The following is a 24,331-nucleotide window of genomic DNA, read 5'->3' as shown; positions in this document are numbered from 1 at the left end:
GGATTTGGATTTCCAAAGATCCAGATGTTTAAACTAATAATGTTTGCCAGTTGAAGAGATGTTATTTTGTTAATTCAACTTTTTTGTTTATTTGTCTTATCTGGTCTGACTATTTCCGTTTCCGTTGTGGTCATTTGGTTGATGATGATGATGATTATCATCAAACATCCTGTTGTATGTGTTTGTGAGTATGTATTCAGCATTAAACATTCTCACTATAGTCTAAAATTACAAGAGAATAAAAGAAAGCAAAAGCCATTATAAACAAAATTAACAACAACAACAACAACAAAAAAATGACAACATCAACATCAACAATCATGTTGAGGAAAAAAAAGTCAAGAATCACATAGTGTTTGACCTTTGACCTGATGAATGTCTTTCGACATAGATTGTATTTCATGTTAAATAGTTTTCAAATTTTCTTTGTTCACATTGGTCACAAATCATGACGATCGATTTGTGTGTTTATGTGTGTGTGGATAAATCGAATGTGTTTATGTGTTCGAATGATGATTCGAGTATTTCCTGCTCTTGTAAAGTTAACAAAGTTAATGAATCACAATCAATTCATTGAATTCAAATTTATCTGACAATGATGACTAATTATTATTCATCATCATGAGATTAATTTGCATTTGTTAATTAGATTAATTAACTAAATCAAAGATATCCCAATCAGAAAAAATCAAAAAGACAAAAAAAACTGATAAAATTCGAGAGAAATTAAAAATCGAATCCAAATCAAAAATCAAAAAAAAAATTGAAAATTGAAAAGTATATGGTAGTAGTATAGAAAATAAGGATATTACGTTTATCCGTTCGTTTTTCCTTGTTTATTTCTACCAACACAATAGAATGCTTCTACAATTCACAATATGTTTATTCTGTTGAATTTAATCAATGAATTTCACATAACAGATTTATTGACTACTACCATAAGTAGTGAAAAAATCCAATTCAATTATGGATATATTTATGCTACTACCACACACAACAACAGCCAAGCCTTGTTCCTGTTTTCAGTGTGTATATTTTCCCGCTTTTGTTGTTGTTGTTGTTGTTGTTCTTCTTCTTCTTCTCCACTACCACACTCATTCTATTCTGCATCTAACTCTGCTGCTACAAAATACCGCTTTTGTTTCATTGTGTCAGTTAGTTTGTGTTGTGGATGCTGGTTGTTCTTATTCTTAGTTCGTTTGTCCGTATGTATCATGTATCGGCCGTATCATCGAATAGCCAAACACACGGCTTGAGCCGCAAAACATCACGCACCGACAATGGTGAAAATGAAATAAATCTTTAGCAAATTGTGTGTGTGTGTGTTGTTGTTGTTGTTTATTATTATCAAAAATTAAATTCATATATCGACAACAACTACAATAACAACACAAAAATTTAAAACGTTCGAACAAACCAACAACAACAAAAAAAATGAATTGAAATCGTAAAGAAAAAAAAAGTTGATCCATTTCATTTTGTCTGTCTGTCTGTCTATCCAGTGTCCAAAACATTCAAATTCGAATGTTCATACTCATCACCAACAGCAACATTCGTCGAACAAGAATTATGTGATTGATTAATCATCATGCAATTGGTAATGGTGATCATCAATCGAATCAAACAGTGAAAAATAAAAATAAAAAAATTCATCAATCGCTGCTCGTTTTTCTTTATTGTTTTTGTTTTTTCTTTTCTTGTTATTATTATTGTTGTTATTTTTTTGTTTCTCTCGCTCACTTTGTTGTGTATGTTTACCATCAAAGAAAAAACTGGCAACCAGAAAAATATAATATATCTCTAAATCCAATAGAATAAATGAATGTGTTAATCGATTGATATAGAAACAACGACAACAACAAACCAAACCAAACCAAAAAAAAAACGGGCGACGACAGCAGAGCTATTCATCTCTTGTGGTTGAACAGAAAAGAAGGGGCGTCGGCTTCTTTATTTTTTTTTTACATGTTTGCACGTTGTGTATGTGTATGTTTATATTTCCTGGTAAATCATCATCATCATCATCGTCATCTTATGAATGATTGATTAATAAGAATCAAATATAAATAGTCAAAATCGGCTGGATCAAATCAACCAACCAAATAAAAATCAAAACCGTTGTTATCATCATCACATGTTTATTGTCGCCAGGCTATCTACTCTCTTTTATCATTGTCATCATCGTTTTGATTAATCTAATCAATCAGAATCAATATATTAGAATTGACCAGCATAACAACATCATCCTCAATGATGAAGATTTTCCTGGCTGTAGATCGGAATTCATTTGGATAGAATTTTTAGCTTTTCTTTCTCTTTTTATATGTGTTTGGTCAACCGATTTTTCTTTCCCTCATCACAATAAAAATATGGGCGTTTCAAACGACCATCGCATTCATATTATATCATCATCAAACAACATTTAATGTTGTGTAATAATAATAATAATAATAATCGTGATACCGATCAAATTATCAAGGAGAAAAAAAAATGAACTATAAATTGAACACTATCATCATCATCAGCATACACCATTGAAAGTCAATCGACCAAACCATAGCACATTTGACTAACTACATCATTGGCTGGTTTCATTGAATAACGTATCACCAAAAGAAAAACGAAAAAGTTGCAATCTAAGCCACCACGATCAACCAAAAAAAAGAACTGATTTTCTTGTGTCAGTCAGTTTTATATTTGATTGTGTTTGTACTTTTGGCTTTATGCACTATGTGGTATATGTGTTTGCTATATGGGCGCCAATTTAGATCGATTCCTTAGTTGATAACGTCTGTACGTTAGCCAATTCACTATCACAGTGTTTGCCTGTGGTTTTGTTATTTCGTCGGTTATTTGGATCGATTTGATTAAAATTGTGGGAAATTTTTGGGCTAATTTACTAGTGAAAAAAAGAAGAGAAAAATCTGGGTTTTATTCAAATTTCATTCATTTTTGGCTTTGAATTTCAACAAAATCAATCATCAATCAATTATTTTCGTTTTTATATAATCAAACAAAAGGGAGACGTCGTCGATAACGACGAGATCATTTCCTCCTCATTTTTCTTCAATCATTTTTTTTCTCATATCTCAACCAGATCTTTTAATCAATCAAAAACGACGACGTGAAAAAAAAGAAATTCATTCTGTGATTTGTATATTTGGTGAAATAAGTAAAAAAAAAAATCTTATCAAAAAATATCAGATTTTTTTTCACATTTCGTTTATGCTGCTGGTCTGATGATTTGATCTTAATGTGGTGGTTAAAAAAGAAAATTTCATTCCAAAAAAAACAGCATCCACATCTTCACCCTCTCCTTAAACAACAACAACGACAACAACAGACATTGATAAATACTATTAACAAAATCTTTTCTCGCCATCATCATCATCAATATCATTATAACCGCCTTTTTATGTGTAATTTTTTTTGCTTTCTTTTTCACACATCTTTTTTTCTGTCTGGTGTGTGTGTGTGTTTGTGTTTGTCAACAAGGCGTTTCAATTTTTTTGTGTTTGTTTTTTCATCATCATCATCACTCGTTTATAAATGCTAATTTTTGTTCATCATTTTTATCAAAGAAAAAAAATATTCATTCAAGAATTATATATATTTGATTTGATTTAATTTTTGTGTGATTATCATCTAGTTATTTTTTTCCTCATAAAATCAATCATTATCGACATTATGTCATCTATGGATGTATCCAAATCAGGTATGAATAGCATATCCTTCCACCCATTTAAGTATACATTCCCGGTTTATATTTTTGAAATGGGTTAAAGGGTTTTCTCTTTTTTTCCAACCGACGACCTCATTAATTTTGATTTCATGTCCCCCAGCCGGTCCAGTGTTGTATATAATGGACTAATGGACAAATTTGTCATTGTTGGTTGTTTCACAAAAAAAACCACTCGCGAATTGAATTGAATTGAATGAAAATTCGATTGTTACCCGAAAAAAATGGCAAAAATGTCCATTGTTTGTATGTATGTGTGTGTGTGTGTGACATGTCTATGAATGGCCTTCAATTAATGTGGTTTTGGGTTGAATTTAGGAGTGTTAACCATCACCACCACTACTACTACTTGGGTCTGGTCAACAAATTTGTATCACACAAACACATTGTGTTAATTAGATGAAACTAGAAGATTTTTAAATTTTTTTCCCATAATAGACTGGTCTTTTTGATACTAAAGGAAAAAAATAAGATGCATATTCCATAGCTAGTTGAAATAGTTACCAGGCTTGGTTTAATTAAAATGTCGATTCAACATTGATCTAAATTGCTCTCACCGGGATATGTGATAGTCTAAATCTCCCCCTCTCTCCCTTTGGGTTTAACTATTTTATTTGTCATAAACTTTATATAAAAAAAAGATCCAAAATTTACAGGCGCTAATTTTTCCCAGCTAACCTAAACCGTTTGTATTCAATTTTCACATTTTGTCATCGATTTCCTGGTCGTTGTTGTTGTTTTCATCCAAATCAATTTTGAATTTAATTGATTGATTAAATTTTCATATCGCTTCAAGGTAATTCAATGTTGTTGGATTGAAAACAAAAAAAATGTTGCCTAATTACTATCGATTATAATGCATTGCATGTGTAGTTCACAGTGCAAATGTAAAAATTGCGTTTTTTATCTCTTTCTCTACCTACTATCTTTTTGCATGTCAATTTGATTATTTTTGGCTGATTTGTGTTTGAATGGTGGTTTTTTGGTGTTTATATATAAGGGGGTGATGATGGTGGTGTTGGTTGTAATTTTATCATCATCATCATCATTATGGGTTTTTATGTCAAACTGAATGTCGTTGTTTTTTTCTTTTTGCTAATAATTATGATGATGATGATGACAAATATGCATCAAAGAAGAGAGATAATGTCAAATACCGGTCACGCAAATTCATAAACTAGCCACATTTTCATTCATTTGTTTTTCATTTGCTAAGGTTCATTGAGATGAGGTTGGTGTGTTCCATAAAATGAATAGAAAAAAATCATCATTTTTTCTAAATAATGTCCACATGATTCGATAATGGTTTTTATATATCGGTTGGATATATGATCCAAAAAAAATTGAACTGATATAGATCTGATATGTATGTATGTGTGTGTGTTTGACCATTTGTGTCCATTTTGATATAGGCGGTGGCACATAGCTGTTGGCTACTGTATGTATGTATTGTGTTTAAATGACTTTATGCCAGGCATCATCATCATCATCATCATCTTCTTCCTTTTCGTACTGTTTTTTTTTCTGTTTTGTGAAAATAAATAGGTCTATAACAAAAACATTTTTTTTCGGCTATCCATAAATGAGACCATCTGCTATGTGTGTAGAAATAACATGACCATTTTAGAGTGAAAACGAGAGAGATAGCAAGAGATTCGTATAAACTCATAAACTTTATGCCAAATAGGATGTGTGTGTGTGTGTGTGTATGAAGGAGAGAGAGAGAAGGAAAAAGACAATGAGATGTAGTGAAAAAGTGACGAATTTTTTTTCAAAATGAAATGAATGATAGTGTGTGTGTGTGTGTGTGTGTGAAATGATGTGAATGTTTGTCATTTTCAAGACACACACAATATTTTTTTTCTCTCTATTGATTGAATAAATATATTTTGGTCAGAAATGAAAATAGTGGCGTGAATACATCATTTTTACCAACACATACAGATGTAACTTGAATATTATTATTATTATTATTAGAGTCTATATCCATTTGTGGGGATAATGATGATGATGACTACATAATTTGTCTACGCACACAACACGTGCCACACATGCAAAACTTGGCTTTGATCTGATTGTTTAGCAGAAGGTAGTTGTGTTTGTGTGTTTCATTTGATAGTTTGTATCTTGATTTGAAAATAATTTTGGGATGGTGTTTCAATTGATTTCTGGGAATTTTACCAAATGTTTTGCCATTTTTTCATTTGATCACAAATTTAGATTGAGAACACTGAATTTTGAAATTTTCTATCTAAATTTTTATTCATTTGGATCGATTGAATGGGCAAAAAAGACTTTTGTTGTTTGTTTGATTTTTTTTTTGAATGATTTTTTGATTGTCCGAAAATAATGTTTAATTTTCGTTTCTGTTTTCAGAATTCAATTGAATAATTGTCGATATATGACTATTACCATTGCTATTGCCTCCTTAATGGCTAGTAGTGCTGCTGCTGCTGTATGTTACTAATTCACTTTTTTTTCAGATGATCGTATATTTCTTATATGGTTAGTTGTGAATGAGAAATTGAACATATACCACACATATATATAAAAGAGTGAATAAAAGAAAGATAGGCGAGTCCATCCATTGGAAAATACAAATACACAATGGCATAGACATATACACACCATGGTAATGTCATGCCATTTACCAGAAAAACAATTTTTTCCATTTTCAGTTTCTTATATCCATCGATTGTATGTTTTTTTTCTCTCGTTGTTATTTAGTGTGTGCATATAGAAGAGACGGATTTCTTTTTTTTTTCTCTCGTTGTTGTTAAATAATAATTCCAAATGATGGCTTATACACATGATATATGTGTGAGAATAATAAGTGGATTTCTATATTATTACAATGATGATTGAATGATGTGATTGGTTTTGATTTGATTTGATTTGATTTTTTTTTTTTTTGGTTTTATTTTTGTCTTTATTGAAATGATAGTGGCCAAGAGTTTGTAATTAAAATTTTTTTCCGTTTTTTTTTGTTTTATTTTTTTGATTTTCAATGTTTGATCATGAAAAAAAAAATTTATTTATTTACACAGTATAGTTTAGTAGAGTAGAGTAGTTCCAATTTCATTTCAACGACAATTTTAGCAGCAGCATCATCAGCCACAGCAGCTGTAGTATAGTCAACCAAACTCTATTGGGTGTTGGCATTCTGGAATTCTTTTGTCAAATATTCCCACCATCCAACTATTGGCCATCATACATAACATACAACAATCTGCATTTTGTGTTCCATCTTGTCTTTCTTATTCCATCTCTATCTATCTAGGTTTTTTTTCGTTTGGTTGGTTTGTCTACTTCTATATAACACACGAATGCAGTCAAAAAAAAAGATATAGTGATAGAGAGAGAGAGAGAAAAAAAAATAATTCCCAATTCTGATTCTGTGTCTTTCTGAGAAAAATTCTTAAAATACTGTACACACATTAGGGGGAATGGATAATAATAATAATAATAATAATGATGATGATGATGATGAGGAGAATTTGGTGTTTGAGGGGGTGCTCAGAACAAAGAATTCATAGAATAAAAATTTATAGAGAGAACCTTAAGATAAGTGGCGTGTATATGGTTTCGTTGTTTGAGCTGTATATATGGTGTTTGTTTGTTTGTGTGTGACAATCGACTCTCATTTATTTGAAAAGAACCAAACGAAAATCGAGTGAATTGAGCCAAAAAAAAGTTTCAAATGAATATAGAAAAAGAGTGAGAGAGAGAGAGAATCATTGGAAGACAAATCGATTTGACAACAACGCAACACAACACCAAGTGCCAAGCTAAAACTGTTCGTCCATTGTAGAATATTGAAGAATTTCAAGAAAAAAAAAGACGAAAAACTTTGCCTTGAATCATTATCATCATCATCATCATGATTGAATGGAGAAAAAATGTTTTTTTAGAGAATCGGGTGGTTTTAGTTCCAGGAGTGAATGAGTGATGATGATGATGAACAAACATGGATAATAAGATTTTCATAGTTTTTTGTTTAAAAGTTGAATAGAAAAAAAGTTTTTTTTTCAATAGAAAAATAATAATTCAATATAAACACTTCAATTATTTGATGGGAAGTTTTGTTTTTCGTATATTCTCTTTCTCTCGAATGGGGTTTGGTTGTGTGTTGCTAATTATTATTTTTGTTTTTTTGTTCACTGCCTGCCTGCCTGACTGTTTTTGTTTGTTCCAAGGCTGTAATCAAAAATTTGGATCGATCAATCGAGTAGTTTTTTAGCAGTATAGTGTAGGTTGATTCTTAAATAGGCTGTTATCTTGAGAATGTTTTGTATTTTGGTAAAAAAATTTGATTTAATTTAATTTTAAAAATCATTTCAAGTTAATTATAATAATTGGATTTAATTTTCTGTTTTGTAATTTGTTCATTTGTTTTGTATATCATGTCGTCATCGTTTATGTAATTGCAATTTTTTCCACTTAATTTACTCTTTTTATGTAATAAAAATAAATTTCAATCAATAATCAACATGATGATTATATCAGATTATTATTATGAATTCATTTACCATGATGATTATGATGATGATGATAGTGGGCCTTTTCTGCTCATTCGCTCTTTTTGTGTGTATGTATGAGTGTCTGCCTCATCCTTTTTGTTAATATTTGTACATCATAATACTATATCTGCCAATGCTATATATATAACATTCATTTTATTCTGGAAACATTCTGTATAGTTATATAATTCTTTCCGATTGGTATGATGTTATTGTTGTTGGATTTTAGACATTGTCATCATTACACACAGTAGTGGCTTGTTTTGTTTGTTTGTTAGTTAGTTAGTTAGTTGTTGTTGTTGTCTTGGTTGCATCCATCCATAGAATTTTCGATTTGTTGTTGTTATGGATGAATTTTAGATTCTTTTTTTGTCTTTTATTTTTTTTTTCTTTGTAGCTTAGGATCCGAAATAGTAATTGAACAATTGAAATTGAAATTCATATTGAAACAATAGCAACAACAACGACAGATGTGTTAACAAAAAAAAAATAGAAAATCACTAAGGGAAATCTGACATATTTGAGGATTGGTCTCAATGGATTTCAATCTTAAGTCTAAATGTTTGAGTTGAACGAAAAAAGTAAATAAATAAGGTGATGAAATATGATGATGAATCCCGTTTGGCTTGATTTTGATTGAAATTTTTTTTTGTGTTGATAAGAAAAACAATGGTGACATTTTCCTTTATTTGTGAAAAAAGAGAATTTTTAAAATAGTTGATTTGAATTCAAAGTTTTTTAGTTTGTTCTGTTGTGTTGGTTAAATCGATTTGTAAATTGAAATTTTTATGCAAAAAAAGAGAGAAAACTTTCTGATTTAATGTCCTATGTAAGCAATAATCGGACAAAAAAAAGTTGTATACAGAATCGACAATTGAAATTTTGGAATAATTAAAAATAATTGTGGAATTTGCTGGACAACAACAACAACAAAAAACAATCTTAATTTGCATAAAAAAAAAGTTTAAAATACCATCAATTTTCATCAGTGTGTAGACAGATAGAAAAAAAAATCCAATCTAAACAACACAATCATCGTGAACATGAATTGTTTTGCATTTTAGTTGTATTTATATATTCTTTCAAAGAATGATGATTGTTCATTATTCGTGTTTTCCATTCACATAGCTAAAAATAAATACGACAACAGCTGTTCTTTTTGTTGTTGTTGTTGTTCTGTCATTGTATTTGTGAATATTCTTGGTTTATATTTTTTGGTGATCCTTTTTTTTTACTCATTCGTTCAATCTCATGAGAATATATCAAAAAAGATCTAATGAAGTGATTTTTGTTTCATTTTTTTTTTGGTCTCATTTCAAACATATATGTTTTTTTCTGTTGGATCATTCATTGCCCATCAATTATCTACAACTTTCATCTCCTGGGCTTTGATTTTTACTTGTTTTTTCATCTGTTTTGGTTGTTTGTTTTAATTTCACTTTACTTTACTTTTATATTATCGTCATTATCATTTTGTTTTTTTTATTTGATTTTTTCTTTCTCTCTCTCTATCTCTGATCGTGTCTATGTCCATATCAAGTATTTTTTTTCATGATCTTCATTTTTTTTTTGCTATAGAAAATCAATATTTATCCTTACTCTATTTGCCCCCAAACACCAATGATGATGATGATGATGATGACTACCAATAATGAAATGGCCGAAAGAAATGTAAATTGTTGACCTCCTGCCGAACACACACACACACACATACATACACAAACACAAAAACCGCACGCAGCATACTGATATAGAAATGACTCTACCACCAATATAGAAAGGGCCTAGAAAAAAAAGTTTTGAGTTTAAGACGACAACAACAGCAACACAACAACAAGGATATCAAAATTACTAAATTTTTTGATTTCAAAACATTTCCATTGCATTTTGTATCGGTGTGTGTGTTTGTGCTATATTTACATCTAAATATTGATTTCATTTGAATTTTTTTTTAAAGAATTGAAGTGTTTTGCAATTGTTCATCATCATCATTACTAAATTTTATTAGCAAAAAAAAATTTCTAAGAATGTGATCCGATAACAACATATATTAGTATATGATGATGACATCCAGATTGTCAAGTATGTTCACTCTCTCTACCATTATTATATATTATGAAGTTTGGTCATTTTTTTCCATAACAAATTTTTAGTCATTTGGTTTTTTTTTATCATATGCTGTATCAGTAGTAGCAGTAGTAGTAGTAGTCAAATGCAAGAAATAATTTCCTTTTTAGATTTATATAATCAACATTGTAATTAACTGCATTTGAAAACAAATTTGAAAAAAAAATCCAATAGAAATCTTATCATATGTATGTTGGTGTGTATCTTGCCTATTTGTAAATGTTTTTGTTTTTGTTTTCATAATAAAAAAAAATATGGCTCAAATGACTGATGGATGGATGAATGAATGGGCAAAATCATGAATTGTTTCTTCTTTTTTTTTTGTGCATTCATCACCATGATTTCTTGTCTTGATGTTTTATTTATTTTGCAATTAAAATTCTATATTCTGGCCAATTATCATTAATGGTTTATTTATTTTTTTGCGCAGAATCAAATTTTTTTTCGTTTGTTTGTTTTACGTTCATCATCATCATCATCATCATAATTGTTCCAAATGAAACAAAGACGAAAACAATAATAAGTGAATGCTTGTTATTATAGCAAACAAATATTCTTTTGGTGGATATCTACCTTTATGTATGTGCAAAGAGTTTTAACGTTTCTGGTTTTCTGTGGAAAATTATGTAGAAACTTTTTTTTGTTTCGGTTTTTACAAACTTTTTGGACCAAATTTTAGCCATTCATATGGATGAATGGATAGGCATGTTAGTCTATATTTTGGAAAATAATGATGAGAACTTTTTTTCTAGTATATATTCAGTTGATTATTGTTAACCGATGAGGAAAATAAAATGAAAACTTTTTTCTATGCTTCAACACTCCTCTTAGGCTGTATTTCTATGTAAATGATTTTGATTCTTAATCTTTTTATACTAAAAAAAATTAAATTTTGAAAAAGTTTGAAACAGAATGATTCACTAAGGATGATGATGATGATGGTCATTGATTGAAAACAATCAAATTGGTTGATTTAATGATACAATTCTTGTTAATTTTAGTTCCGATTAACAACTCAATATTGTACCAAAGAAAGGAAAATAATCGATACTATAATACGGTTGTTATTGTTGTTTTTATTGATGAAATGATTTTATTTTTCACAATCTCTCTCTGTCGTTTCCTTTCATAATAAAAACTATTTATAGAATGTATTTTTTCTCTGTCTCTGTGATATGTGTTGCAACGTGGAAGGAAATCGTTAAAAATTTATTGTGATTTTGTTTTTTTTCTCATCTTTGTGGTTTTGTTTTCTTTTCGAATTCGAATCCTCTGGTTTCTCACTCCCACGCATGATTTCAATGCCGAAATTCTTATCGTTATTGAATACGAAATAATTTTATTTTGTTTCATTTATTTATTTTTGTTTTTTTTACTATAGATATCGATTTTGATTCATATTGGGATGAAGAGGCCCGTAATCCGAATCGTAATCGTATTCGTATTGGCCGCCAATATCAGGCACAATGTCCATTACTTTTAAAATCAGGTATTTATTTATCTGTATAAATTTTGTGAATCTATATATATTATATTATTAATTTAATGTGAATATTTTTACAACAAAATAGGCGAAAATGATGGTCGTAAACTTGAAGAATTGGAAACATTAACATGGAATCCACATAATCAACTTGATAATAAACAATTAAATCAATATTTTGCCATTGCCAAATCGATTGGTTTATTTATACAGGCAATCGATACATGTCAAAAGGGCATTGATGAAAATGAATGTTTATTAGAGGAGAAATGTTCATTACGTCCATTTGAAATATTAGACAATGGAACGAAATGTGTATTGGAACCAAATAAACCACCTGAACGTAATGCTGCTGCTGCTGCTACTGTCAACATAAACAGCAGTAGTAGCAATACAACGACGAGTTTAACCAGTCAAAGTTCTATTAATAATAATTCCATAACATCCGGTAGTGGTGGTCATCATCATCATATTCCAATGACAATTACGACAAATAATGTGATAACATCAACTGCATCATCATCATCAACAACATTAACAAGTCCAGAAAAACAAAGTGTTACAACGAGACAACGATTACAGAAAGAAGTTCAACAATTACAGCAACAATTGAAGAATGAAATAAATGAATCTGATTCGACGACGACGATAACATCAACAACATTATCATTACCATCTTTAAGTTGCTCTAGTTTACAATCATCATCATCATCATTGAATACGAGGATACAAAAAATTGCTAAGGGTTTGGTAAGTGTATGAGTTTTTAATTGTTCAATTTTTAATCATTTTTCAATTTAACCCGTTAGCCTGCTTTCATTTTATCTCATCATCAAAATGGCGTGGCTGCTGGTACATGCAAGTTGTCATCCACATTGAATACATTAAATCCTAACGGTACTACGACTGCTGCTGCTGCTACGGAACAACCGACAACAGCCATCAATTTAGGCTCGACTGAACGTTATACAACAAAAACATTGGCTAAATTATTATTAGGCCGTTGGAATGATCTCGAAGCAAAAGTTTTTAATCAAGCTATAAAAGAATGTGGTAAAAATTTCAGTGCAATCAAAAAAGATTATCTACCATGGAAATCGGTACGATCAATAATTGAATTTTATTATCTATCATTGGATAAACAACGACAACAACTGAAACGTAATAATAATCGTCAACATAGTCATCATAATCATAGTAAAATGAATCGTGATCATCCATCTGATAATAATGGTAGAGATAGGGATAATAATAATTCGAATAATAATAATAACAGTAACAACAACAACAGCAACAATAATAACAACAGTAATAGCAATAATAATAATACAACCGGAAAACAATCATCACCGGAAAAGAAAACAACACAACGTCATCAGAAAAGTCATCATCATCAACAACAGCGTATTAATCATAAGCTAGAAAAACAATCGGATAATGATGAAGATTTTAATAATGGTGATGATATGAATTCCGAATCGGTAATTAATGAAGAAGATAAAATTAATATTGGTGGCAGTAGTGATAACGATGATCTAGAAGAACAAACGTTACGTGAAGAGCTTTTATCATTAGCCAAAGGTGTATTGGCAAAAAATGTACAAAGCAATGAAAGTGGTGGTAGTGGTGGTTCGGGTGACATTACGATTGATACAAATCTTATGGATTGTCCATTCACACCATCATCGCCATTACTCAATAATAAATTGATTAATAATAATTTATTGGGCGGAAATTGTAACAATAATCTCATAAATGGTAGTATTGGTGGTTCATTTTTATCTTCACCTGAAAGTCATATTATTACTGGTCAGGAAATTCGTCCAATCAAAGCTAAACCATTGTTTAATACAAATGAATCATTATTAAATGAGAATGGCTTATTGGATAATAATAATAATGATAATGGTAATGATAAAAAGAATCTTGGTTCATTGAATCTGTATCTACGTGGGGAATTGGTTGTACGATTAAATGCTAAACAACAGGAATCTGGTCAAAAATGGGTTGAATCAATGGCTGTATCACCATCACGACGTAAACATGGAATATTGGGCAATGATTTTCGATTGCAAAGCGGTAATAGTGGTCATTCTAATCGTATCAGTTTAAAACGTTCATATCGTGAAGATCAGGATGATCATTCATCAATAGGCGGTGGTGATATAACCGGTAGTGATGATGATGATTCAATAACATCGAATGAAAGTTCAAGTTTAGTTGCATCGTCACCATCATCATCATCGACAACAACATTGGGATCGAATTCAAATTCAACTAATACAACAACAACAACAACGACGACGACCAATAAAAAAGCACGTGTAAAATTGGATAATAATCCAGCAGCAGCAACATCAACAACGGCCAGATTGATTTCATCGTCGCCATCACCAAATTCATTATCATCAACATCATCATCAAATATTGGGCGTAATAAAAGTAATGATCATCATCAGAATGGTTCATCAAAACAATCATCATCAACAACTGCTGTTTCGAATCAACAAAATGATTTAATGACTGAATTAGATATTAAGAAAAAGTTATTTGAATATTATCAGCTAACCGGTATGAATAATGATGATATGCAAATGTTATTAGCTGCATCGATGATGTTTCAACAACAACAACAACAGCAACAAGTTGAACCACCAAAAGCACATTCAAATTTCAACAACAATAATAACTCTTCTCCATCACCAACAACAACAGCATTGAATAATAATAATTTGGAATATTATTCACCGATAAAAAATAAATCAATAACAAATGGTAGTAGCATGAATGGATTATTAAATAATGGTCCAGTTGATCTGACACGTAAATCATCACCATCGACTGTGAATAAACATCATCATCATCATCATTCCAATCATGAAAATCATAAAAATCGTAATAATCATCGATCACAATCACCAAGACAACAAAAATCGATAACCGGTAGTAATAGTAGTAGTAGTAATAGTGGTAGAAATCATGGATTATCACCACGTCATCAACAACAACATTCATCTGCTTCCGTATCCGCTGCTGCTTCATCAGCTGTATCATTAGCAATGGCATTAGCTGCTGCTGCTGCCAATAATACTGGTAGTAGTAGTGGAACAATCAATCCATTTTCATTACCAGCACCACCCCCACTTCCATCTCTACGTCAACCATCATCATCCACTTCCACATCTTCATCACCTTTGAAATCATCATCATCGATAAATCGAACGAAAATTCGTAATTCTACTACCGTCACCAACAACGCCACCACCATTGATTCTAACCAAAATGGTCCAATTCATCAGATGGCCAAATAAAATAAAATTCATAATTAATTGGTGATGATTATGATATTGTTGCACATCATATTTGCACGGATTCGTTTCACTCTTTCGAACTTATTTTTTGCCAATTTCTTTGAATGAATTATTATTATTTTATTCCTTTTTTCCTATGCATTGATTCTGTATTGTATCTGGCTTATTTCTTATTTTTTCAAAAATTTCATCGCTCTGTTCATATGATGGTGTGTGATGAATTTATGTAATTGAATCATTATAATAATAAATTTCATATTTTATTCGATTGATGAATTTTATTTACTATATTTAAAAAAAAGAAAAAAAGAATTAAAATGAAACAAAAAAAAATTAAATTCCTGAGTTAACAAATTAAGTAAAAGTTCTGCCATCTGTTGTCGTTATTATGAGATGTAATTTTTATTTTTTTTTCAAATATTAACATTGATGATGATGATATAAATAATGTTCGTTATATCAGTATATTGTTCATCTCTTAATCAATCTTTGTCAATCGTTTCAATGGAAAAAAACATGAACTTTTTTTGATTTTTGATAATGATAATAATCAATGGTCAATAATGGAACTTGATAATCAAGTTTTCATTAATGCATATTATTATTATTAATTAATTATTTTCATTTTTATCATCATCATCATGATCATCATCATCGCTGATTTTGTACTTCAAATATAAACAATTTATTCTTTATTCAATGGTGGCAACTGTCTTTCTTCATCCATTTGTTGTATTGCTATTTTCATCCAAACAATTTTATGAAATACATTTTTTCATTGATGTTTGATAACGATATGGCGTTGTTGTTGATGATTACATTGAATAATAATAAATTATTTATGCTCATCATCATCGCCGTACTTGTAACTAATATTTGGTCAGAGATGAAACCAAAAAAAAAAATTGTGAAATTAGATAATCAATCTAATGAAATGATGTTTTTGATTCTGCTTCTGGTATATTTTTCAATGGATGCTAAGAAAAAAAAGACGATAAATAAAATATTACAATTTGGTCGAAAAAAAACCCCAAAATGATCGGAAGGAATGGAAAAAATCCAACATCTTCATACATACGTACTATATGAATTTGTATATTTTTGTATAGCGGCTTTTACAACAAACGAACGTACACAATACACATGTACGTTTACAACTTCCTCAATAATTTTATGATGAAAAACAATCATCACTTTTCCATACCACTACCCAATAAATTTTATGAATGCATTATAAAAAACTATGACTATTAACCAAAGTGGAGAAAGAAGAGGAGGAAAATGACAATTTCTTTGTTAACTTTTTTTTCTTTCTCACTCACTTTTTTTTGCGTGTTAATGATAAGAATCGATTTCGTTATATTTGTTATTAGCAGTGTAGTAGTAGTGGTTCATCAATATCATCATGAACAGTTGTTCTGAATATTATTTTCATCATATAATAGTACTACTACCACAATCACTATAGTTTTGTTCACAATTAATATAAACACACAAACACATCGAGGGTGAGAGAGAGAGAGAGAGATGTCCAAGAATTGGTTTCATTGTCTTTTGTCTTATATACGTTGTGTTTATGTGTAAAATTGAATGTTTTTCATCACCACCACCACATCCTCCTCTTACTCCCCTAAAAGTCTTCGTTGCTCATCACTCCAGAATCTTTTATCATCATCATCATCATCATCACCGTTTGTCGAGTTCGTTTGATGCTGGTTGTTCGTCGTCGTCGTCGTTGTTATTTGTCTATGGCTGTCATGTCTTAGTTTTTCTACTTATTCAACAACAATCAATGTGTGTGTGTGTGTTTCTGGTTTTTTTTTTTTTTGATTTCTAGCAACAACAAAAGCTGAATATTTTTTTCAAGAATATAAGAATCTTAAACATTTTCGGAACGAGGCCCTTTTTGGTCAGCTGAGTTTTTTTTATACCATGATAAAAGAAGGGCTTTTGGTGATTGATTGAATGAATGAATGAAATTGACCGGTCCATTGTATCCACGCCGTTTTATATTCAACTATTTTAACGAATTTTCAAATTATAGACTTGTGTGTGTTCGAGTGCTAGTTTGCAGGTCATGTGTACACATTTCGTGTTTCGTGTTATAATCATATAATTGATACCTGGCTCATATAAGGTCAAAGTACATGTGCCGTTTTTTTTTTTTGGTTTCGTTTTGTTTTGTTCAAAACCGGCAACAACATAGGTCGCGCTTAATTCGTGTATTGTATCATTATCAAAAATAAAATGCGAACAAATGGTCAAATCGAATGAATTGTTAATCAACACCCCCAGTGGTAATTATTTTTTTCTAAGATACAATTAGATCATAATTTTGAATTAATTCAATTGTTTTTTTACAATTCTAGAAATGTGGATTCTGTAGAATTATCAATACATTATTGATTACGGTATATCAGATCGAAGAATTGAATTTGAAAATAAATAAATGAATAAAATGGCAACAGCATTGACCAGTAATTATCTGTCCAGTTCACCATCGAATCAATCATCAAATTCGTATCAGAATTCAACAACAACAACAACATCATCGTCAGCTAATGGTTATCAACAACATGCCCAGAATTTTAGTAATAATTCTATAGCAAATATTAATAGTAATAATAATTCAACAACGACAACCACATCCAATAGTGGTCAACAACAGCAACATTCATCAAATACATCACACATTAATCATCTATCGTCATCATCATCTGCAACACAATCATCATCATCACCAAATCTTTATCGCGTTGGAGGTAAGAACAATTTGAATAAAATTTGATAATATCAAAAACAGCAGAAGAATGATTGCAGATTTTATCGATTCAAGCGATAATTATATAATTATTATATATGTAAAGAAAATTCATTTTGTTGTATATTTAAAATGATAAAACCTAAAAATATTTCTTATTCTTATCTTGTATATTGTTAATGTGATAAAAATCGATTGTACCGAATTTGTTTGTACCAAAATAGATAATCAATAATCGATCAATTTATATTTATGATTATGATGACTAGTATGTGATAATTTCTAGTAGTATTCGAAATTTATTTTAATTTCATTTCACACTTTTTCCATTCACAAATTTACATCCCATTTTTTTTGGATAATAGGTGATGGTTTTTTTTTTGGTGGCCACCATCATCTACTACTACCACCACAATCACCATTCGACAACTACAAGCAGCATAATAGCCGCCATTACTCTAATTAGTCTTTCGATGAGAACGAGAGGAGAATAATTTTTTTTTTGTAGGTTTAGTGTGTATATGAGGGTGGAAGAAAGATAGATAGAGCAAGAGTCATTACCATTACCATTGTATTAAAGCTCACATACACACACATGAACACAAATATATTGCTCAAACACAAAAATTAAAAACAAAACACAAGATGCATACAAACAACCAATTCTAATTCTAACTAACTAAAACTCTAGAACTAAAATTAATCAGAAACACTAAAAATGAATGAAAATAATAATCAGGTAGAATGAAATGAATTCGATTCTTTGGTTGTTTTTTTTCTTTGTTTGGAACATATTTGTTCCATCAATAATGATGATGGCAGAGATGTGAAAATAATTCACGAGTGGGGGAGAAAAAGACGGGGAAAAGGTGGAAATTCTTAGAATAGAATCAAAGATTATTTGAAAATTAAAATTCAATGGAAATGTTTTTTTTCCTGGATGAAATTCCGGATTTTTTTTCTATCATCATTCTTGTATTCCCCTCACCATTGTTTCTTGTTCTTGTACGATGTGTTTGGCTATCATCCATAGCACAAACAAAAAATCCAAAGGTCAATATGTGATGTCTTTTTGTGTATGTTGATTGAACAATCAATAAATATTGAAATTACCTTGAATTTTTTTTTCTTTGCACAATTATAATTTGTTTTATTGAATTGTTTGGACAATTTTTTTTCATTGATTTTAATTTGAAATTTTTTTTCTCTTTTTTCCTGTTTATTCGTTGTTTTTCTTTTTCACTTTCTAATCAACAGACTATGTCTACATCGAGATTACGCCTTCAACACCGTATCAGGTTTGCAAAATTGAAGAATTGATCAAGGTAAGTGACAATATTACAATTTTGGTCTAAGCATTCAATCAAATGAATTCATTCAATAGAATCAGAATGGAAATCCTGAAGTAAAAATGGTCATCTTTTATCGTCGTCGTGACATGTCCGGATCATTGTTTCAGCAGATTGAAAAACAACAAATAAGTAAGTTTGTGTTTTGAATAAAATCTAAAAATGTTATTATGTTTTAAATTTGGTAAAAAACTAAAATACCATTCACCATATATTGCTGTTTGCTTTTCTTAAGTTTAATGAACTCTGTCCTTTTTTTTCTAGTTAATTGATAATTGATATTTGAATGATTGATAATTGACATTTCAAAATTTAATTAATGGAATTTTTATATTTGTTTGTTTCTTTTCTCATCATCATCATCGACGACTACAACAAAAAAAAAAAAAATAAAAATAGGTGCCTTAGAAGAGGAACAGGAAAAAGAATATGAACAATTAAGTGAAAAAGAAAAACATCAGATAAAATTAAGGGAAATATTTTTGTCAAGACAATTGGAAACATATCCGGTTAGCAGTATTCGTGGAAAATGTCAGGTTACATTATTAAGTGAAGCTGAATCATTGACACATTATCTAAAAAGAGAGGATACATTTTTCTACACACAAGTATATGATCCAGAACAGAAAACCTTATCCGAAGCTGATCGTGGTGAAATACGTGTTGGACAAAGATATCAAGCCGATGTACCTACACAAACATTGGATGATCCAATCGTACAGGATCAACGTCGTCTTGAAGATCTTGAAACATTAATATTTACACCGGAAAATGAACTGAATGAACAACAAATTGAACAATATTTGACTGTAGCCAAATCTATTGGTACATATGCACGTGCATTAGATTGTTCTGGTAGTGTTAAACAGCCAAGTTTATTGATGAGTGCTGCATCTGCATCACGTGATGTTACCATACAATATGCAATGGATATATTACATGAATGTCATTATGATATTGCTAAAGCCGTTTGTCGTCTAGTCCCAAAAAGTGGACCTGTTCTTTGTCGTGATGAAATGGAAGAATGGTCTACGGCCGAAACAAGCCTATTCGATGAAGCTATCGATAAATTTGAGAAAAGGTTTGATGATATTCAACAAAATTTTGTAAGTATATCAATCATTGATCTGTGTTTTGATTGATCATTTAAAAAATAATTAATGACTTTTATTGATTTAAATATCCAGTTACCTTGGAAAAGCATGAAAAATTTGATTGAATATTATTATTTTTGGAAAACAACCGATCGTTATGTACAACGTAAACGTGTGAAAGCGGCCGAAAATGAAAGTAAATTGAAACAGGTTTTCGTACCAAATTAGTAAGTGATTAATAAAAAAAAAAAATCACCCATGTGAATTTGAAAAATATTCTTAATTTTTTTTAGTAATAAACAAAATCCATCATCATCGTTGAATGGTCTAATGAATGATTCTAATGTCAATAAACAATGTGAAAGTTGCAAAAGTAAGTTGATTTTAAAAATGTAATGAATTTTTTTTTTAATGATGAAATCTTCATATTCAAGAAACATCATCAAGCAATTGGCATGTATGGGGACCAACAAATCTGCAATATTTTCTTTGTCAAACATGTTGGACATTTTGGCGAAAATTTGGTGCATTTAAATATCCAAATCGTATTGCTGGTATGAATCAAAATTTTGTTGATTAATGAATTATGTATTAGGATCATGTCTTTGTTATTTTTTTTCATAGATCTGACCGCTGAAAAGCTACAAGTGTCCTCGAATCTTTCAGCAGCAGCCGCAGCAACAACAGGGACGTCAAACAATCAATCAATTACTAATAATAATATTGTACGAGCCTCACCAATCGTTAATGATCTCAATTCACCATATTCTTGTCGTGAATGTAATAAAGTTTTTTCTAGACAAGGTAAGCTTTATTTGTTGATTGAATGAGAATTTGATTTATTTTTTTTCCTTTTTTTCGGATTTCATGATCTCCAGAACGCCTTATTTCTCATATGGCATCACATCGACAGCTACATAAATGTAATGTTACAACATGTGGTAAAGAATTTAAATTTAAAGCACATCTAGCACGACATTGCGCCACTAGTCATGGCGTAGCGATACGTTCGGGCAGTCCAAGGCCAATAATGAAAACACGTGCAGCATTCATATTCAAAGTGGTACCATCATTACGTATGGCTCGAAGTATATGTGCCGATATTCTTAACCTAAGACGTGCAGCACGTAAACCATTTTCATTGAATATTCCATTATTCAAACATGAATGTATGTTTGCGATTGATATTTTTTTCAAACAAAAAAAAAATTTTAATTTGATTGTTTATTTACACATTAATTATATTTAGATAATGAACGTTATCAAAAAGGTTTTAACAAACATTCACCTAAACTAAAAAAGATTGATCGTGGAAAAGTGGTCGATATATCACATCGATTAGGTACACCTAAAATGCCTAAACCAGAATGGTTAATTGCATTACCTAAAGATAAATTACCACAACCGGAACGATTAGCATTTCCACCAACAATCAAATCCGAAGGTAAATTAGCGAGTTTTTTTTATTGAATTGGAAAGTCTAATTTCATCTCAATTTGTTGTTGTTTTTTTTCCATATTGTTGAAATTAGAATTTGAACCCGAAGATATGAGCGATCATAATAAAGATTCATGTGGTAACAATAATGATGTTGTTGGCGGTTGCGGTAAAAAACGTCCACTTGAACAAAATGGTAAATTTTTATATTTTTCATTTGTCATTTTTAATTATATAATTTAATTTATTTTTTAGGAAATTTTGTACCATCAAAACGTCGTCAAATGGCACCACCAAGTATATTGGGAAAATCTGTACCCGATCTATATGAAAACATATCAAGAAATTCGGTTACAGCACAATCATTGAATGGACGGGCAAAAATTGCCACAATAACTAATTTGAGTGGTAAAAAACAAATGATCAGCTGGGTTGATGCACCTGAAGATGTATATTTTGTATCGACGAAAAAAATCAAGTAAGTTTAATATGGTTATTCATAAATTATATATGATATATTCTTATTAATCATCATGTTTTCGATATAGACAAATGAGACGAAAAGTTCCATTAGCTGAATTACTTCGTTCTGCTCGACAACCTTATAAACTTCATTCAGAATATTTATCATCATTGATTGCAAACTTATCATCTACAACAACATCGGCCGCTTCAGGTGGTGATGGCGGTAATCAACCATCTCAAGTGATACCAAATCCTAGTGGATCATCATCATCCCGTTCAGGTGATAATAGTGGTGGTCGTAGTGGTGGCCATCATCAATCGTCATCATCATCAACGGCCGCAGCAATGATTCCATCATCAACAACGAATCTAAATTTGGTACATAATAATCCAGCGGCAGCAGCTGCTGCTGCTGCAGCCGCAGCATTAAATCTAGCTGGAATCAATCCACTTTCTGCATCATCATCATCGCCATCATCACAACAAATGGCTGCATTATTACAGCAACAAATGTTGGCACAGAATCTGCCATTATTAGGTGCAGCGGCCAATGCCAATCATCTGGTATCACCGAATGCATTTTTCAATAATATATCACCAACAAACGGTGGTAATTCTGGTGGTGGTGGCAAAATGAACCGATAAACCGAAATTTGATCATTATATTTCAACAAGCAAAACAAAACACAAAAAGAGAGCAGCCGAAACAAAATTTGTTTTCAACTTTTTTTTCCTTTTTATTTTACTTTATTTTATTTTTCGTTGTGATATTTTCTCGCTCTTTTTATTGAAATTTTTAATTTTTTTTTTCGTAAACACACCACAGACACAACATTCATTCAAAAAAAGGCCGAACAAATCAAATTTAATTTCTCTTTTAACCTTTGTTTTAATCATGATTTTTTATTCTATTGGATGATCAAAAAAAAAAAAAAAAAATTATTGGTCGTTTCGCGTATTTCCACATCATCATCATCATATATTCTATATAAATCCCAAACACACCTTCCACACACATCACATTTAATAGGAAATTTATTCATTGAATTATTTTATAATGATGCTAATTATTATTCTTATTATTACAAATCATACATACCAGATATTCACATTTGTAACATAATATTTTTCTTAACCTTTTCTTTGCATTGATGCACATATATGATACACAAACACACACACACACACTCGTATCCATCCAAAAATCAATACGACATACATCCAAAAAAAAAGATGCCCGCCACCCATTTTAATTCTTTGTCTTTGTGTATCCATTTTCAATTATTATTAAATACATTTATTATGCTCATAATTACAAATTTTCAATTGACTACTGAATGATGATAGTAATAATTTACATTTACATATAAATTTAAAATTGTATTTTTAAAAAAAAACGGCTGCATTTTTTTCTTTTGAATGTTTATTTTGTGTGTAAGGTGTGGGCGTGGGAATAATCGAAAATCGAAATATTTTTCATTTTTTCTTTGATTTTTTTTTCTTGTTGTTTGATCTGGACGACCACGATGAAGACGTAAAGAAGAAAAAAAAATGCCTGGCCATCATCGTCGCATTTGTTGATTGATTGATTGATTGATCGGTATCCTGGAAACATAGATCTTGTTTTTTTTCATATATTTGTTGTTTGCCATATGCAAACATCAATGTTGAAAGCAAAAATTAGTTCATCGAATCAAAGTAAAAAAAAATACGAAAAATTATGTCAAACAAAATTGATTTTAATTGGCCTTAGAATACAATATTTTCAATTTATGATTACATTGCATTGATGAAAAATTATTAATGAGACATCCGGTCGGTCTGATGATGTTTATAAAATAATCGATTCGATATTCGATCAACATTTGAACATTTTCATTTGGCTTATCATTCATTATCGATCTCGAAAAATATTGTTCGTTGCATTTTTTCAAGATTTTCATCGTTTTTTTTTACTCTAGTTTTGTTTGTTTTTTTCTATAGAGAGTCGTTTCATTTTTTTCTTTACTATTTTTATTTGTTTGTTTGTTTGTTTTGTCAATCAA

The 24,331-nt window shown here is 30.2% G+C and overlaps 2 protein-coding genes across 3 annotated transcripts; both read left to right on the top strand.

The window, feature by feature from the left end:
* The first annotated feature begins 1,180 nt into the window (after nt 1-1,180).
* On the top strand, nt 1,181-15,448 carry LOC124490271 (uncharacterized). Of its 2 annotated transcripts, XM_075730152.1 has the most exons (5): nt 1,181-1,980; nt 3,296-3,715; nt 11,768-11,875; nt 11,958-12,619; nt 12,679-15,448. In XM_075730152.1, the coding sequence occupies exons 2-5, from the start codon at nt 3,688-3,690 to the stop codon at nt 15,178-15,180; spliced, it is 3,300 nt and encodes a 1,099-aa protein (XP_075586267.1). In that variant the 5' UTR covers nt 1,181-1,980; nt 3,296-3,687; the 3' UTR covers nt 15,181-15,448. The 2 variants fall into 2 exon arrangements, with proteins under 2 accessions (XP_075586267.1, XP_075586268.1); XM_075730153.1 differs by lacking the exon at nt 3,296-3,715 and having other exon boundaries at nt 1,181-1,597.
* A 1,003-nt stretch (nt 15,449-16,451) lies between these two features.
* LOC124491176 (metastasis-associated protein MTA3) lies at nt 16,452-23,605 on the top strand. Its single transcript, XM_047053801.2, has 14 exons — nt 16,452-17,477; nt 17,550-17,942; nt 19,199-19,266; nt 19,326-19,422; nt 19,690-20,396; nt 20,478-20,611; nt 20,678-20,757; nt 20,819-20,938; nt 21,009-21,188; nt 21,263-21,553; nt 21,634-21,828; nt 21,916-22,017; nt 22,077-22,299; nt 22,370-23,605. Exons 2-14 carry the CDS (start codon nt 17,630-17,632, stop codon nt 22,929-22,931), a joined length of 3,072 nt encoding a protein of 1,023 aa, XP_046909757.1. The 5' UTR covers nt 16,452-17,477; nt 17,550-17,629; the 3' UTR covers nt 22,932-23,605.
* The last annotated feature ends 726 nt before the right edge of the window (nt 23,606-24,331 follow it).

This window comes from Dermatophagoides farinae, chromosome 4, assembly GCF_024713945.1.
Source record: "Dermatophagoides farinae isolate YC_2012a chromosome 4, ASM2471394v1, whole genome shotgun sequence".
In the NCBI taxonomy this organism is placed as follows: Eukaryota; Metazoa; Arthropoda; class Arachnida; order Sarcoptiformes; family Pyroglyphidae; genus Dermatophagoides; species Dermatophagoides farinae.
The sequence above is the reverse complement of the archived record's forward strand: the minus strand, read 5'-3'. Positions and strand labels throughout refer to the sequence as shown.